This window comes from Lepisosteus oculatus, chromosome 11 (assembly GCF_040954835.1).
Source record: "Lepisosteus oculatus isolate fLepOcu1 chromosome 11, fLepOcu1.hap2, whole genome shotgun sequence".
NCBI classification, from domain to species: domain Eukaryota; kingdom Metazoa; phylum Chordata; class Actinopteri; order Semionotiformes; family Lepisosteidae; genus Lepisosteus; species Lepisosteus oculatus.
Window position 1 is genome coordinate 576,604 of NC_090706.1, and position 14,798 is coordinate 591,401.

General features: G+C 53.5%; 2 protein-coding genes and 1 long non-coding RNA gene across 24 annotated transcripts in view; 2 read left to right on the top strand and 1 right to left on the bottom strand.

Moving 5' to 3' along the window:
* macf1a (microtubule actin crosslinking factor 1a) overlaps positions 1–2,460 on the top strand; it is a 130,040-nt gene extending 127,580 nt beyond the window's left edge. For all 22 annotated transcript variants that reach the window (XM_069195334.1, XM_069195321.1, XM_069195322.1 and 19 more), the window contains 2 exons: positions 661–772; positions 902–2,460. In XM_069195334.1, the coding sequence (XP_069051435.1) occupies positions 661–772; positions 902–1,158 (369 nt within the window). In that variant the 3' untranslated portion in view covers positions 1,159–2,460. The remainder of the gene's footprint in view (positions 1–660; positions 773–901) is intronic.
* Positions 2,461–4,889: 2,429 nt separating this feature from the next.
* LOC107077498 (uncharacterized) lies at positions 4,890–8,670 on the bottom strand. The gene is made up of 3 exons (XR_001478517.2): positions 8,610–8,670; positions 6,352–6,612; positions 4,890–5,276 (listed from the first exon to the last, which is right to left on the bottom strand). It is a non-coding gene; the product is annotated as an uncharacterized lncRNA (long non-coding RNA).
* bmp8a (bone morphogenetic protein 8a) lies at positions 5,515–14,655 on the top strand. The gene is made up of 7 exons (XM_015348478.2): positions 5,515–6,481; positions 10,852–11,044; positions 11,224–11,372; positions 11,764–11,955; positions 12,040–12,119; positions 12,855–12,965; positions 13,563–14,655. The coding sequence occupies exons 1-7, from the start codon at positions 6,019–6,021 to the stop codon at positions 13,710–13,712; spliced, it is 1,338 nt and encodes a 445-aa protein (XP_015203964.1). The 5' UTR covers positions 5,515–6,018; the 3' UTR covers positions 13,713–14,655.
* The last annotated feature ends 143 nt before the right edge of the window (positions 14,656–14,798 follow it).

Genomic DNA, 14,798 nt, shown 5'->3' on the forward strand with positions numbered 1-14,798 from the left:
ACACTGCGACAGAGTGCTGAACGCACGCTCACACACGTGCTGGAGCAACACTGCGACAGAGTGCTGAACGCACGCTCACACACGTGCTGGAGCAACACTGCGACAGAGTGCTGAACGCACGCTCACACACGTGCTGGAGCAACACTGCGACAGAGTGCTGAACGCACGCTCACACACGTGCTGGAGCAACACTGCGACAGAGTGCTGAACGCACGCTCACACACGTGCTGGAGCAACACTGCGACAGAGTGCTGAACGCACGCGCACACACGTGCTGGAGCAACACTGCGACAGAGTGCTGAACGCACGCGCACACACGTGCTGGAGCAACACTGCGACAGAGTGCTGAACCCACGCGCACACACGTGCTGGAGCAACACTGCGACAGAGTGCTGACACAACCATCGCCGACAGACTAACACGTCCAACAGCACGTACTACACACTAAGCTCTCTAGTGTGCAGTAAAGCACACTAGAGAGCATTTTACTGTCCAACACTGAACTAACACACTTACCTGCACTGTACAGTTCAGGTTACGAGTACAGTACAGTAACTGTCCTCCTGGAGCCTGGTGACTCTCCCCCTGCCCTCAGTGTGTGACTGTCTGACTCTGGAGCCCTGCACACAGGCAGCACAGTGACTCTCCTCTCTGTCCCAGGCGTCTTCGGGCTCTAAGCTGAAGCGCCCCACCTTCCACTCCAGCCGGGGGTCCCTGACGGGAGAGAACGGGAGCCAGCCGTCACCCTCCGGCGCCAAGCCCAGCCGCCCCGGTGAGTCCAGCAGCCCTGGGTGCAGGATGGCGGCCGGCGAGTGCCTCCTGGTGGCGCCCCCTGGTGTTCACGGGTCTTGTGCTCGCTGCGCTTCCTCACACAAGCGTTTCTCGCTCCGTCTTCCTCCAGACTCGAAGAGGGCGCCGGCCTCGTCCAGCCGCGCGGGCAGCAGAGCGGGCAGCAGGGCCAGCAGCCGGCGGGGCAGCGACGCCTCCGACTTCGACCTGCTGGAGACGCAGTCGGCGTGCTCCGACGCCTCCGAGACCAGCGGGGGGCGCCGCGGTGGCACCAAGCCCTCCAAGATCCCCACCATCTCCAAGAAGGCGTCCTCGTCCTCCACCTCCTCGGCCACGCCCAGCCCCAAGGCCCCCGCCAGCAAGAGATAGTCACGGGAGGGCCAGGAGAGGGCGCTGCAGAGAGACCACGGCTGTGGCACACACACGCAGGACAGGGGGCAGGAGCCCGGCTCAGCCGAGCTCTGCACTGCCCAGAGGACTCTTCCTGACTGTTCTGATGTTGTACCCTCGGCCTTCATCTCCTCCTCTGGCCTTCATCCGCTGCAGCGCTGACCACTGGACTGACTGACCGCTGGCTCCTCCGCTCTCGGCTCTCAGCTGTGGAAGGCCATGAACGTTCCCGCCGGAGACTCAGACTTGGGGAGCGGCGGCGATGCCCCGCTCCTGTCCCGCTCCTGGCTCTGTGCGCTGTTCCCAGCAGGCGGGAGGGAGCGGACAGCGGCCCGGCGTCTCCTGCCTCCCGGGGACGGGCAGCAGCACTGGGACAGAGCGAGGGCGTGTGCGTCCTCTGTGTCTTCGGTACTCCTGCCGAGCGGCATGAGAGCTATCCCATCAGGCCGTGCGGCTGACTGCAGATGCCACATGGCGTGTGTGTGTTGTGGGGGAACACAGAGACCCGTTTTTGTGGAACGTGGGGAAAACATGCCTTCTGGATGAATTGGAAAGAGGATAGAGACTGGGGGAGGGCTGGGAAAACGGCGGGACATGATGTACTTGCACTCCTGCCAGCCCAGTGGTTCATGCAGGCAGTGACGTCGTACTGTCAGTATCTTTCAGTTTCTGTTTTTAGTATTTATATTTTTCAAGGGTGATCTTAGTGGCCCGGAAGCCCTGCTGGCTCGGTGGATGTGGGGGATTTCCGCGGACAGCCGTGGGCTCCGTGTGTCGACTCCTGACAGTTCGGTGTGAGTCTTAGCTCAGTCACAATGTGTTACAGACATCGATGGGTCATCTGCCTGCTTCTTAGATGGCAAGCAGCTGTGAATGTTACTGATCCTTTTATCACTGTTATCTGGTTAATTTAAAAGCCGTGTGAGTGTCTTTTTCAATTGTTTTTGTTTTGTTTCGAATAAGGAAGACCTTATTTATTATTTTAGCATCATATCTTCACCGGAGTGTAATACCGATTTGTATTATTTTTTTGTTTCTGACGCCCGGATGTGCCTGTGTCTCTCGGGCGAGAGAGCAGGCCCCTCCTGTGTAGAGCCTCTGGCCCGGTTCGGCCCAGTTCGGCCCGGAGAGCAGCTGTCCCTCCACGCTGCCGAAGTGCCTGGAGGGGCCGGGGCCCAAGCGTGCACCAATTAACGAACTGTCTCGGAAAAAGATTATGAAAAACAAAACTTTTTTTGTTCTCTTTTTGTATTAAAATATTGCTTGCAGTAAAAAAGGAAACAGACTGGAGTGTCGTGTGATCTTTGGCTGGTGATTCAGAAAATCGTGATGCTACTCGGGTATACTGGTGTGTACTTGTGTGCTGGTGTATACTGGTGTGTACTTGTGTGCTGGTGTATACTGGTGTGTATTGCTGCTGTGTAGTTGTGAGATTCTGTCTCGCATCCTTTTGTGATTGGGAACCATTGGAAGGTATTAATTTCATTAATAATAATATATTATTGCTTACACTTATATAGCGCTTTTCTGGACACTCCACTCAAAGCTCTTTACAGGTAATGGGGATCCCCTCCAGCACCACCAGTGTGCAGCCCCACCTGGATGATGCGACAGCAGCCATAGTGTGCCAGAACGCTCCCCACACACCAGCTCTCAGTGGGGAGGAGAGCAGAGACATGAAGCCAGTTCAGAGAGGGGGATTATTAGGAGGCCATGATTGGTGAGGGCCAATGGGAAATTTGGCCAGGAGTAGCAGACTCCTTGAATGTTGCTCCAGACTGGCACAGGGGGGCTGTGTGAGACTGTGACTCCAGACTGGCACAGGGGGGCTGTGTGAGACTGTGGCTCCAGACTGGCACAGGGGGGCTGTGTGAGGCTGTGACTCCAGACTGGCACAGGGGGGCCGTGTGAGGCTGTGGCTCCAGACTGGCACAGGGGGCTGTGTGAGGCTGTGACTCCAGACTGGCACAGGGGGGCCGTGTGAGACTGTGACTCCAGACTGGCACAGGGGGGCTCTGTGAGGCTGTGGCTCCAGACTGGCACAGGGGGGCTCTGTGAGACTGTGGCTCCAGACTGGCACAGGGGGGCTCTGTGAGGCTGTGGCTCCAGACTGGCACAGGGGGGCTCTGTGAGACTGTGGCTCCAGACTGGCACAGGGGGGCGACTGTGTTTTCCGGGCTGTGGGACTGCTTCACAAGAGCATCTGTACACATCAGAGCAGAGCTGACCGCCGGCACGTAGACTTCAAAGGAGGAGGAACATCCCTGTTGTTAAATCTCCAGGCCCAATTAACCACCATGAGGAGGGAGCTGATGGAGAAGATAATCGTGGTACGCCAGCCTGTCTGCTGCTGCTCCTGGGTGTGAGCCCCCCCCCCCGACACAGAGCGGCTCCTTCACCTGGCTGAGGCAGGTCCCCCCAGGGCAATGTGGGGTCACCCCTGCAATAGAAGTGATGTTTTAATGCACCAAATTCTTCTTTAAAGTAGAAAAGTTCCCCACGTATTTAGCTTGGGATCATCTTTCACCACCCTGTGAATTTTCATTTGACTGGAGTTTGGACTAGTAACAACAGAATAGGTGTTAATGGGAGGTCCCAGCAAATAGAGGAACAGCAGTGTGTGCACGAGAGTGTGCACGTGCACGTGTGTGTGCACCTGTATGGAAGTGTGTGCGCACATGTCTGTGGGAGTGTGTGTGTGTGTGTGTAGGAGTGCCAGGATGTGTGCACATGTGCGTGTGGGCCATTCTGGGAGGAGTGTGGAGGGGAGACGGGGACAGGGCCCACAGAGGGAGTTGCTGACGTGGGGAGGGTCAGCCATGTCTCTCGCTCGCTCACGGCCCCTGGCGAAGCCCCAGCGCAGTGGTTACCAGGGCGGATGGGGTTTGAGAAGGGCGGTGTCCATGGCAACGCTCCCACTCCACAGTGAGTGTGTGTGTGTGTGAGGGTGAGTGTAAATATAGACACGCTCTTCCGTCCCTTTTCCCAAAATCTGTGACAAATACTCCCCACCACCACTGCAGAGCGAGCAGTGGTCACGAACGCTCTCGCAGACACATCTGGACTTCAAACAGCCTACTTACCACATGTGTGTGTGGGATCTGTCTAGACACAAAATACCATATGTGAAAACACCAAACGCAGGAGGGATCAGCACAAATACAGCAACGTCTGGAAATTCACGCTGCGTAACACTGCACACTGCTTAACACACTGTACACCTGCACACTGAGTAACACTGCACATTGAATAACAGTCTGCACATTGAGAATCACGCTGCCTAACACTGCACACTGAGTAGCCAATGCACACTGCCTGTCTAACACTCTGCACACTGAGTAACACACTGCAGACTGAGTAGCCAATACGCACTGTACACCTACCTGCACGCTGAGTAGCCAATGCACACTGCCTAACACTTTGCATACTGAGTAACACTGAACATTAAATAACACACTGCACATTGAGAAGCACACTGCCTTACACTGCACACTGAGTAGCCAATGCACACTGCCTGGCTAACACTCTGCACACTGAGAAAAACACTGCAGACTGCCTAACGCACTGTACACCTGCACACTGAATAGCCAATGCACACTGCCTGTCTAACCCTGCACACTAGCAAACTGCTGCCTGCCTGTGAGGCAGCTGTCAGGCTACGTGCTGGAGCAGAACTCCTGTGCACTCCGAGAGTGAGGGAAACCCATTGCTAGGAACATCGAGATTTTAATTCCAGGCTTTTCCAGCTGTTGTTTCACAAAGAGCGGTGCTCACACCCGAGCAGCAGTTTGCAGTTTCTGTTCAGTTGTTTTTGCTGTTGGTCAGACTCTTTTCCTGCCGGAGAGGCCGGCGAGCGGACAGACCCCCAGGATATTGTCCTGTTTTCCCGGACTGCTGTGGCGGGAATGCCAGGTCCTCGTGCCGAGGCTGCGGTGTCTCTCCAGGTGCTGGAGCTGCGCAGGATTCCCGGCGCTGCAGAGATGCTCGGGAGCGTCTCCCCTTCCGACACCGGAGCGCGGTACGCCTCGGCTGCAGGCTCTCCCGATGCCCTGCTTCCTCACTCCGGTCCTGGGCTGCTGCCACTTCAGCTGCTTTGGCTAAACGGAGGGCAAAGTTATCGCCGAGCCTGGAAGGAACCTCTGGTTTGTTTTGTGTCTAAACAGTGACACCCCTCTCTCTCTCGCTCTCTCTCCCGCTCGCTCGCCGGTGAATGGGCTGCTTGTGAGGCAGAGGGAGGAGGAGGAGGAGGGTTTGCAATTAAAAATAATATCTGTATAAAAAGAGGGAGAGAGAGAGAGGGAATGAGAGGGAGAGGAAGGGAGGGAATCGAGATAAATAGAGGAAGGGAGGGGAGAGGAGGCAGATATACTGGAGAGAGAGAGAGAGACAGGGGGCCGTGAGAGGAAGTAAGAACTGCGTCTTTCTGCTCAGCACCCCCAGGACTGCTGGTGAACTATCTGAACACAGAGAGACCGAGAGAGAGTGAGACAGACAGACAAGAGAGAGAGAGACCAAGAGAGTGAGACAGACAGACAAGAGACAGAGAGTGAGACAGACAGACAAGAGAGAGAGAGATCAAGAGAGTGAGACAGACAGACAGACAAGAGAGAGAGAGACAGACAAGAGACAGAGAGTGAGACACAGACAAGAGAGAGAGAGACCAAGAGAGAGTGAGACAGACAGAGAGAGACAGACAGACAAAGAGACTGAGACAGAGAGAGAGACAGGCAAGAGACAGACAGAGAGGGAGAGAGAGAGAGAGACGGGACGAGGAAGACTCCGAGAGACTCCGAGAGAGAGCGTCACACTGTCACACGGACAGACCGGAGGAACAGGAGGATGTGCAGCAGCACAGCCGGCCAGGCCAGCAGCGGCAGGAGGCGGAGGAACAGCGCCCCACACAGGCAGCTCTTCCCCCTTTCCCTGCCCCTCCTGCTGCTGTGGCTGCTCTCTCTCTGGGGCTCCGCGGAGGGCCGGGAGCCCCACTCCGGCTTCCTGCTGCGCCGCCTCAGCGTTCGCGAGAGGAAGGAGGTGCAGAGGGAGATCCTGTCCATCCTGGGGCTGCCGGGGCGGCCGCGGCCCCACCCTCCGCTGCGGCCCCCCTCCGCGGCCCCCCTGTTCATGCTGGACCTGTACCACACGGTCTCTGCTGGGGCGGAGGAAGGGGAGTACCTGGGGCTGGGGCTCGGCTCGGCCGGCCTGCACCTGGGCCACGCGGCTCTGCCCACCCTCAGCACGCACATCCCCCCGCTGGGCACCATGGTGAACGAGGCGGACACGGTGATGAGCTTCGTCAACGTGGGTGAGTGACAGAGGCGGGCATGAGCGACCGGGGCCAGTGAGCCACAGGGAGGGCTGTGTGTCCCTGCCGGCGCTTTATATCACAGGCACCAGCGGCAGGAGCTGCTGTTCGTGACGGGCTGGAGTCCATTCCTGCAGAGACAGGCAGGCTGGACTGGAAATCTGGTGATTACAGCTTCTGAGGCAGCAGCACTAGGAAAAACTACTGGGTGTTGTTCAGCTTTGAACAGTTCTAATGCTAATGCTGTAGTAATAATATAATAATATATCATAGAATAATATGATCACATAGTCCAGTATCTTTTTCCTCTTTCCACTGACTCTTACTGGACACGCAGTATAGACACCCCTGGGGTGCATTGTGTTATTGGACACACTGTATAGACACCCCTGGGGTGCTGGAGTGCAGTGTCTTATTGGACACTCTGTATAGACACCCCTGGGGTGCAGTGTGTTATTGGACACTCTGTATAGGAACCTCTGGGGTGCAGTGTGTTATTGGACACTCTGTATAGGAACCTCTGGGGTGCAGTATGTAATTGGACATGCTTTATAGACACCCCTGGAGTGCAGTGTGTTATTGGACACTCTGTATAGACACCCCTGGGGTGCAGTGTGTTATTGGACACACTGTATAGACACCCCTGGGGTGCAGTGTGTTATTGGACACTCTGTACAGACACCCCTGGAGTGCAGTGTGTTATTGGACACTCTGTACAGACACCCCTGGGGTGCAGTGTGTTATTGGACACAGTATAGACACCCCTGGGGTGCAGTGTGTTATTGGACACTCTGTACAGACACCCCTGGGGTGCAGTGTGTTATTGGACACAGTATAGACACCCCTGGAGTGCAGTGTGTTATTGGACACTGTATAGACACCCCTGGAGTGCAGTGTGTTATTGAACATGCTGTATAGACACCACTGGAGTGCAGTGTGTTATTGGACACTGTATAGACACCCCTGGGGTGCAGTGTGTTATTGGACACAGTATAGACACCCCTGGGGTGCAGTGTGTTATTGAACATGCTGTATAGACACCACTGGAGTGCAGTGTGTTATTGGACACTGTATAGACACCCCTGGAGTGCAGTGTGTTATTGGACACAGTATAGACACCCCTGGGGTGCAGTGTGCTATTGAACACGCAGTATAGACACCCCTGGGGTGCAGTGTGTTATTGGACACAGTATAGACACCCCTGGGGTGCAGTGTGTTATTGAACACGCAGTATAGACACCCCTGGAGTGCAGTGTGTTATTGGACACAGTATAGACACCCCTGGAGTGCAGTGTGTTATTGGACACAGTACAGACACCCCTGGAGTGCAGTGTGTTATTGGACACAGTACAGACACCCCTGGGGTACACTATGTTATTGCAGACAGTTTATGCAGAGCATCTCTGATAGCGAAGACCCTTCCTGTTGTGCTATACTCTGCCCAACTCCCTGATCTTTATCTGGGTCTGAAAGAAAAAAATCCAAAAATTGCTTCCTGACCACAGTCCCCTCCCTCTCCCTCTCCCTGGGGCTGATGGGTGTCCCGTGGCATCATGGGTAGAGTCAGCCAGGAGAATCACAGTAACGTGCTGAATGGACCCAGGTTCAGGCCCAGAGAGACCAGAACCGGTCCTGACGTTTCAGACCCTGCTACACACAGGAGCAACCTGATTTCAGAAACCCAGCATTTCAGTTCTGAACCACTTACTAAAACAAAACTCCATGTATTTTCGTTGTTTTTGATCCTGATATCAAACAATTTCCAACATCAACAAACCTCTATTGATATGTTGCCAAAGTTTCAACATTTTTCTCCAGAAAACAGTATCAATGCAGAACTTTGACTGTGAGGACTCGAGCTACCCTTCGCCTGAAACTCGGGGCAGAAGACTTTGTGAACAGGCGCGCCCCCAGACTGCTCCGTGTGGCGCTCAGACAGGGTGTGTGTTTGATCAAACCATCAGTAAACGGGTTTTGTGTATTAAGCCTAAACGCCTTTTCGTGTTAAAACAGGGAAATTTAGCTGTACGTTTCGCGCGTAGGGAGTAAATATAGCTCATGGTTTGTTTGTGTCTTTAATTAATGTACGTGAAGCACGTAAACAAAGGCCCGTTGACAAACGCGGTACCTGGTACTTGTGCATTTCCACCTGGAGACGTCTTCGTGAAAACAACGGAAGCCGCAGTGTAACAGCTGGAGCTCGGCCTCGCGGCAGCAAGCCGGCGCACGAGTCCAAGGTAAACCCGCGCGCAGCCGCCCACGCGCCCCGCGTTCCGCTGACACCTCCGTTACTGGAGCCGCCTGTCCTGACCCAACCCCCCCCCCCACAGCGCGCACACACACACACACACACACACACACACATGTCTCATGCACCATCCCTATACTGACCCACACACACAGACACTGTCCCTATACTGATCCACACACAGACACTGTCCCTATACTGACCCACACACACACAGACACTGTCCCTATACTGACCCACACACAGACGCACACTGTCCCTATACTGACCCACACACACAGACACTGTCCCTATACTGACCCACACACACAGACACTGTCCCTATACTGACCCACACACACACAGACACTGTCCCTATACTGACCCACACACAGACGCACACTGTCCCTATACTGATCCACACACAGACACTGTCCCTATACTGACCCACACACACAGACACTGTCCCTATACTGACCCACACACACACAGACACTGTCCCTATACTGACCCACACACAGACGCACACTGTCCCTATACTGATCCACACACACACAGACACTGACCCTATACTGACCCACACACAGACGCACACTGTCCCTATACTGATCCACACACACACAGACACTGACCCTATACTGACCCACACACAGACGCACACTGACCCTATACTGATCCACACACACACAGACACTGTCCCTATACTGACTCACACACAATGCACATTGTCCCTATACTGATCCACACACACACACAGATACTGTCCCTATACTGACCCACACACACACAGTCCCTAAACAGATCCCCCCCCACACACACACTCACCAGCTCCTAGAGCAGCCAGACCTCAAACAGCTAAATGACACTCTGCAAGGTGCAGAGCTCACATATGGCATAAATTACAGGCCCCACCGAAACTGTGGACCCATGTTTAAAATAAAATAAAAGGAAAAAGAAAAAAAATTAAAAATAAAGCTTTCTACCTTTCTAAAAATACTTGCGCGCCCTTGCAATTAGTGGCAGGCAGTGTTCTGCAGCTGTTGTGGCCAGCGGGCGCTGTCTGTAATTGTGCACAGGCTGATCCAGTGCTTGCTGTACGTAGTATAACAGCCTGTCTTGTTGCTCTTCTCCCTCTCTTCCTTTCTGTCTTTCTCTTGCCTCTCTCCCTCTCCATTTCCCTGTCCTCTCTCCCTCTTCTCTCTCCCCTCTGCCCAACTTCCTGACCACTGGACCTCGGTGTCTGACAGTAATGTCTGCTACGTGTCCAATCCTCTCCCAGTGGAGCTCAGTTTTTGACAGTTATGTGTCTGATCCTCTTGCTGTCCCATTGGAGCTCGGTGTCTGGCAGTAATGTCTGCTACGTGTCCAATCCTCTCCCAGTGGAGCTCAGTTTTTGACAGTTATGTGTCTGATCCTCTTGCTGTCCCATTGGAGCTCGGTGTCTGGCAGTAATGTCTGCTACGTGTCCAATCCTCTCCCAGTGGAGATCAGTGTAAACAGTAATGTGTGTCTGATCCTCTTGCTGTCCCATTGGAGCTCGGTGTCTGACAGTAATGTCTGCTACGTGTTCAATCCTCTTCCAGTGGAGTTCAGTGTAAACAGTAATGTGTGTCTGATCCTCTTGCTGTCCCACTGGAGCTCGGTGTCTGACAGTAATGTCTGCTACATGTCCAACCCTCTCCCAGTGGACTCAGTATCTGGCAGTCATGCCTGCCGTGTGTCAAGTCCTCTCCCAGTGCACTCAGTGTGTGACAGTAATGTCTGTCTGATTCTCTCCATCTTCCACTGGAGCTCAGGATCTGACAGTAATGTCTGCCGTGTGTCCAATCCTCTCCCAGTGCACTCAGTATCTGACAGTAATGTCTGCCGTGTGTCCAATCCTCTCCCAGTGGACTCAGTATCTGACAGTAATGTCCGCTGTGTGTCCAATCCTCTCCCAGTGCACTCAGTGTGTGACAGTAATGTCTGTCTGATTCTCTCCATCTTCCACTGGAGCTCAGGATCTGACAGTAATGTCTGCTGTGTGTCCAATTCTCTCCCAGTGCACTCAGTATCTGACAGTAATGTCTGCCGCGTGTCCAATCCTTTACCAGTGCACTCAGTGTGTGACAGTAATGTCTGTCTGATCCTCTCCCTCTCCCAGTGGAGCAGGAGCGGGATTTCTTCCAACCGCGCCCGTACTGGAAGGAGTTCCGGTTCGACCTGACGCCGCTCCCCCAGGGAGAGACGGTGACGGCCGCCGAGTTCCGCGTCTACAAGACCCTGAGCCTGGGGCCCCGCGGGAACCGGACCTTACACATCAGTGTGTACGAGATCGTGAAGCAGAACCGCCACAGGTGACTGTGGGGAGGGGTGGGAGGGGCAGGAAGGGGGAAGGGCAGTGGGTGAGTGGGACAGAGGGGGGACAGAGGAGGGACAGAGGGAGGTGGGTGGGGTAGAGACGGAGCAGAGGAGAGAGAGAGATTGCCGGTCCTTCACCGAGCCCCACGGTCTCCGCCTGTTCCCTCCCTTCCAGGGAGCCAGAGCTGGTGCTGCTGGACCTGCAGTCGGTGCCGGGCGGACAGGAGGGCTGGCTGGTGTTCGATGTGACTGCGGCCACTAACCGCTGGCAGCAGAACCCGCACAGCAACCACGGGCTCCGACTGTACGCCGAGACGGAGGAGGGTGAGTGGGGGTGCCGCGGCAACATGGTGGGGTATAGATACAGTCTGGGGGTCCGGGGAACACAGGTGGATATTGGTAGCAATGTGGGGAAGACTGGGGACAGGCTGTTTGTATGAGGTAGTCAGAGGCGTGTTGGAGACAGTTTTGAGTCAGGTGCAGATTCAGAAGGGGTGCCTTTAGGGATGACTGAGACAGTGTCTGGGGTCAGGTAAGGGTTAAAGGGGTACTGAGGAAATCTTGGGGAGAATGTTTGAGACCCCTGTCCGATTTGAGACCTGTCTAGTGCTTAAACAGCAAATGACTTGAAATCGAAAAACTTGCAAGCCCTCCTCTTGACTCCCATCTCTCCCGACTACTCCCTGTCCTCCTCCCCCTTCTCGCTCTCCATCAGACCGCTCCCTGTCCCCAGGCTGGGTGGGGCTTGTGGGGCGCAGGGGACCCCGGTCCAAGCAGCCCTTCATGGTCACCTTCTTCCGGGCGAGCCACACCCCCACACGCGCGCCACGTGCCGCCCGCACCAGCAACCGCAAGAAGAAGCCCAAATACGACCTGCCGCACCCCAACCGCCTGCCAGGGATCTTCGGTGAGAAGGAACTTCAGTTCGCTCTAGCTGCTGCGGTCGTCATGCTGGTCCCATCTCACCCCCTTCGCTCTGTCTGTCCTTCAGATCACAACCACATCAACAGCGGCCGGCAGGCGTGTAAGAGACACGAGCTGTACGTCAGCTTCAGTGACCTGGGCTGGAAGGTAGGTGCACACCTGTCCTCAACACACCTGTTCACTGCACACCTGTTCAGTGCACACCTGTCCTCAACACACCAGTGCACTGCACACCTGTCCTCAACACAAATGCTCACTGCACACCTGTCCTCAACACACTTGTTCAGTGCACATCTGTCCTCATCACATCTGTCATTGCACACCTGTCCTCAACACACCTGTTCACTGTACACCTGTCCTCAATACACCTGTTCACTGCACACCTGTCCTCATCACATCTGTCACTGCACACCTATCCTCATCACATCTGTCACTGCACACCTGTCCTCAACACACCTGTTCACTGCACACCTGTCCTCATCACATCTGTCACTGCACACCTATCCTCATCACATCTGTCACTGCACACCTGTCCTCAACACACCTGTTCACTGCACACCTGTCCTCATTACATCTGTCACTGCACACCTGTTCTCAATACACCTGGGACTGCACACCTGTCCTCAACACACCTGTTCACTGCAAACCTATCCTCAATACACCTGTTCACTGCATACCTACCCCGTCCTGTACTGACAGGTCAGTTGGGGACTGCACTACATCTACACTACATTTTGTATTAATCTCAGGCCTGAATATGTTTTTTGATGCCTTTTTATCCAGCAATCGAATAACACTCTGTTCTAATGCAAGTATAAAACAGGTCTCACAAGTTAGAATAAGTCGTCTTCACCTTCCTCTCCTGCTCCATCCCTCCCTCAGGACTGGGTGCTGGCCCCCTCAGGTTACTCTGCCTTCTACTGCGATGGAGAGTGTATGTATCCCCTGGGCTCCTGCATGAACGCCACCAACCACGCCATGATACAGCTGGTGGTGAGTACTGCTGGTCTGCCTGTCTCTGTGCCTCTATCACTGAGTCTGTCTGTGTCTCAGCACCTCTGTCTCTGCCCTCTCTGTCTCTGCCAATCTCTCTCTCAGTCTCTGTGCCTGTCTCCGCCTCTCTGTCTCTGTCTCTGCCTGTCTCTCTTTTCCTATGTGTTTCTGTGCCTCTGTCTCTGCCTCTCTGTGTCTGTCTGCCTCTGTCCCTCTGGTGCTGTGTCTCAATCTGTTTCTCTTCACTTCTGCCTCTGTGTGCCTGTTGGTCTCTCTGCACCTGACTGTCTTTGTGCAGTGTGATGTGAGTGCCAAGACCGACTGGGCAGAATACAACACTCATCAGTGACTGTTTGAAACAAACCACGTACTGTATGTGAGAATCTGTCTGAGAGTTATTTCAGATGATGGATTATTGGTCTCAGGTCTTTAATAAGTGTCAGGTGATGGAATACTGCAGCTGGGCTGCCTTTCTGAAGTTCCTTACTAAAAAAAAAGAGCTGGATTTAAAATCTCCTTCCTGACCGAGCAGAGAGCGAGCCATGTCCATGGCCAGGACAGTGCGTTCTGTCTGAAGCCCGTCTCACCTGTGTCCAGGTACACCTGCTGAAGCCGGATGAGGTCCCGAAGGCCTGCTGTGCGCCGACCAAGCTGAGCCCCATCTCCGTACTCTTCTACGACGACAACAACAACGTCATCCTGAAGAAACACCGCAACATGGTGGTGAAGACCTGTGGTTGTCTGTGACACTCCTCATACCCTACTCATCGTCTGCACACTGTACTCACAATCCACACACACCCTACTCATCGTCTGCACATTGTACTCACAATCTACACACACCGTTCTCATCCTCTGCACAGAGGACTTGCATATTTGTGTCCTGTTGATGTTGTACTCTTATACTACACCCACATTACTCATAATCCACATTGTGCTTGTTTTACTGACACTAAACTCACAATACTCAGTATACCCACAATACTCATGCTAAAATACCTACACTTATAGTCCTATTGTCCTTCTGACACTGTACTCTCAGTCTACACCCATCACACTCATGCGCCACAAACCTAGACTCATTGTATCTCAATGTACACTCCTCCTGATACCCCCACAACTATTCTCATTGTACCCCTGTTCTACTAACACTGTACTTGCACTCTGCACACATACACTATCACAATCTATGCACACTGTATTCAAAGGATCACACTGTAATGTAACTGCAGAGCTGTCTTCAAAATTACAAGACATTTGGTGGTTTTACCTGGAAAAACGAGTTTGTTTAAAGGGACCTCATTGTGTCTGCCTGTGTGTCTGTGCAGGGGGTCCAGTCCTGGGGGTCTGGTGTGTTTTCAAGTTCTCTAGACCTCTTCATACTACCAGCAACTTAGGTGGCAGGAGAGGTGTTTAAATCGGTCCAATTACGCCAATAATAATCTTTCATGCTCAATGCAAAGCGTTCTCAAGATCGTGTGATCTGCACTGCAGTGCGCATGAAAGGGACCTGGTTTGCTTTTTTTATTAATATGGTGTACCATGTATACAGTATAGCGTTAGTATATATATATATGTGTAATTAATAGTGATGTATATGTTTTTCTGTCCCCTTGTTGTAAAAATCATATGGACTATTGATTATTTTTTTGTCTATCATCTGTATCTATTAAACCATCTGTAATAATAAGAGTATCTTGACCACTCTGTCACCCCAATTAATACTCAAACAGCATTATTGGCCTGACCAGTGAACCAGTGTTGCTAAAGCCAGCAGTTCCCAGGGTAAGTTTCACTCTCGGCTCGTACAGCCTGGAGTTCGTTAAGTTCTTA

Excerpts from the sequence above, each read along its gene's own strand:
- bmp8a (XM_015348478.2), top strand. The coding sequence starts at position 6,019 with ATGTGCAGCAGCACAGCCGGCCAGGCCAGCAGCGGCAGGAGGCGGAGG. Across the intron at positions 11,373-11,763 it reads GTACGCCGAGACGGAGGAGG|ACCGCTCCCTGTCCCCAGGC; the intron begins GTGAGTGGGGGT and ends GCTCTCCATCAG. Across the intron at positions 11,956-12,039 it reads CCGCCTGCCAGGGATCTTCG|ATCACAACCACATCAACAGC; the intron begins GTGAGAAGGAAC and ends TCTGTCCTTCAG.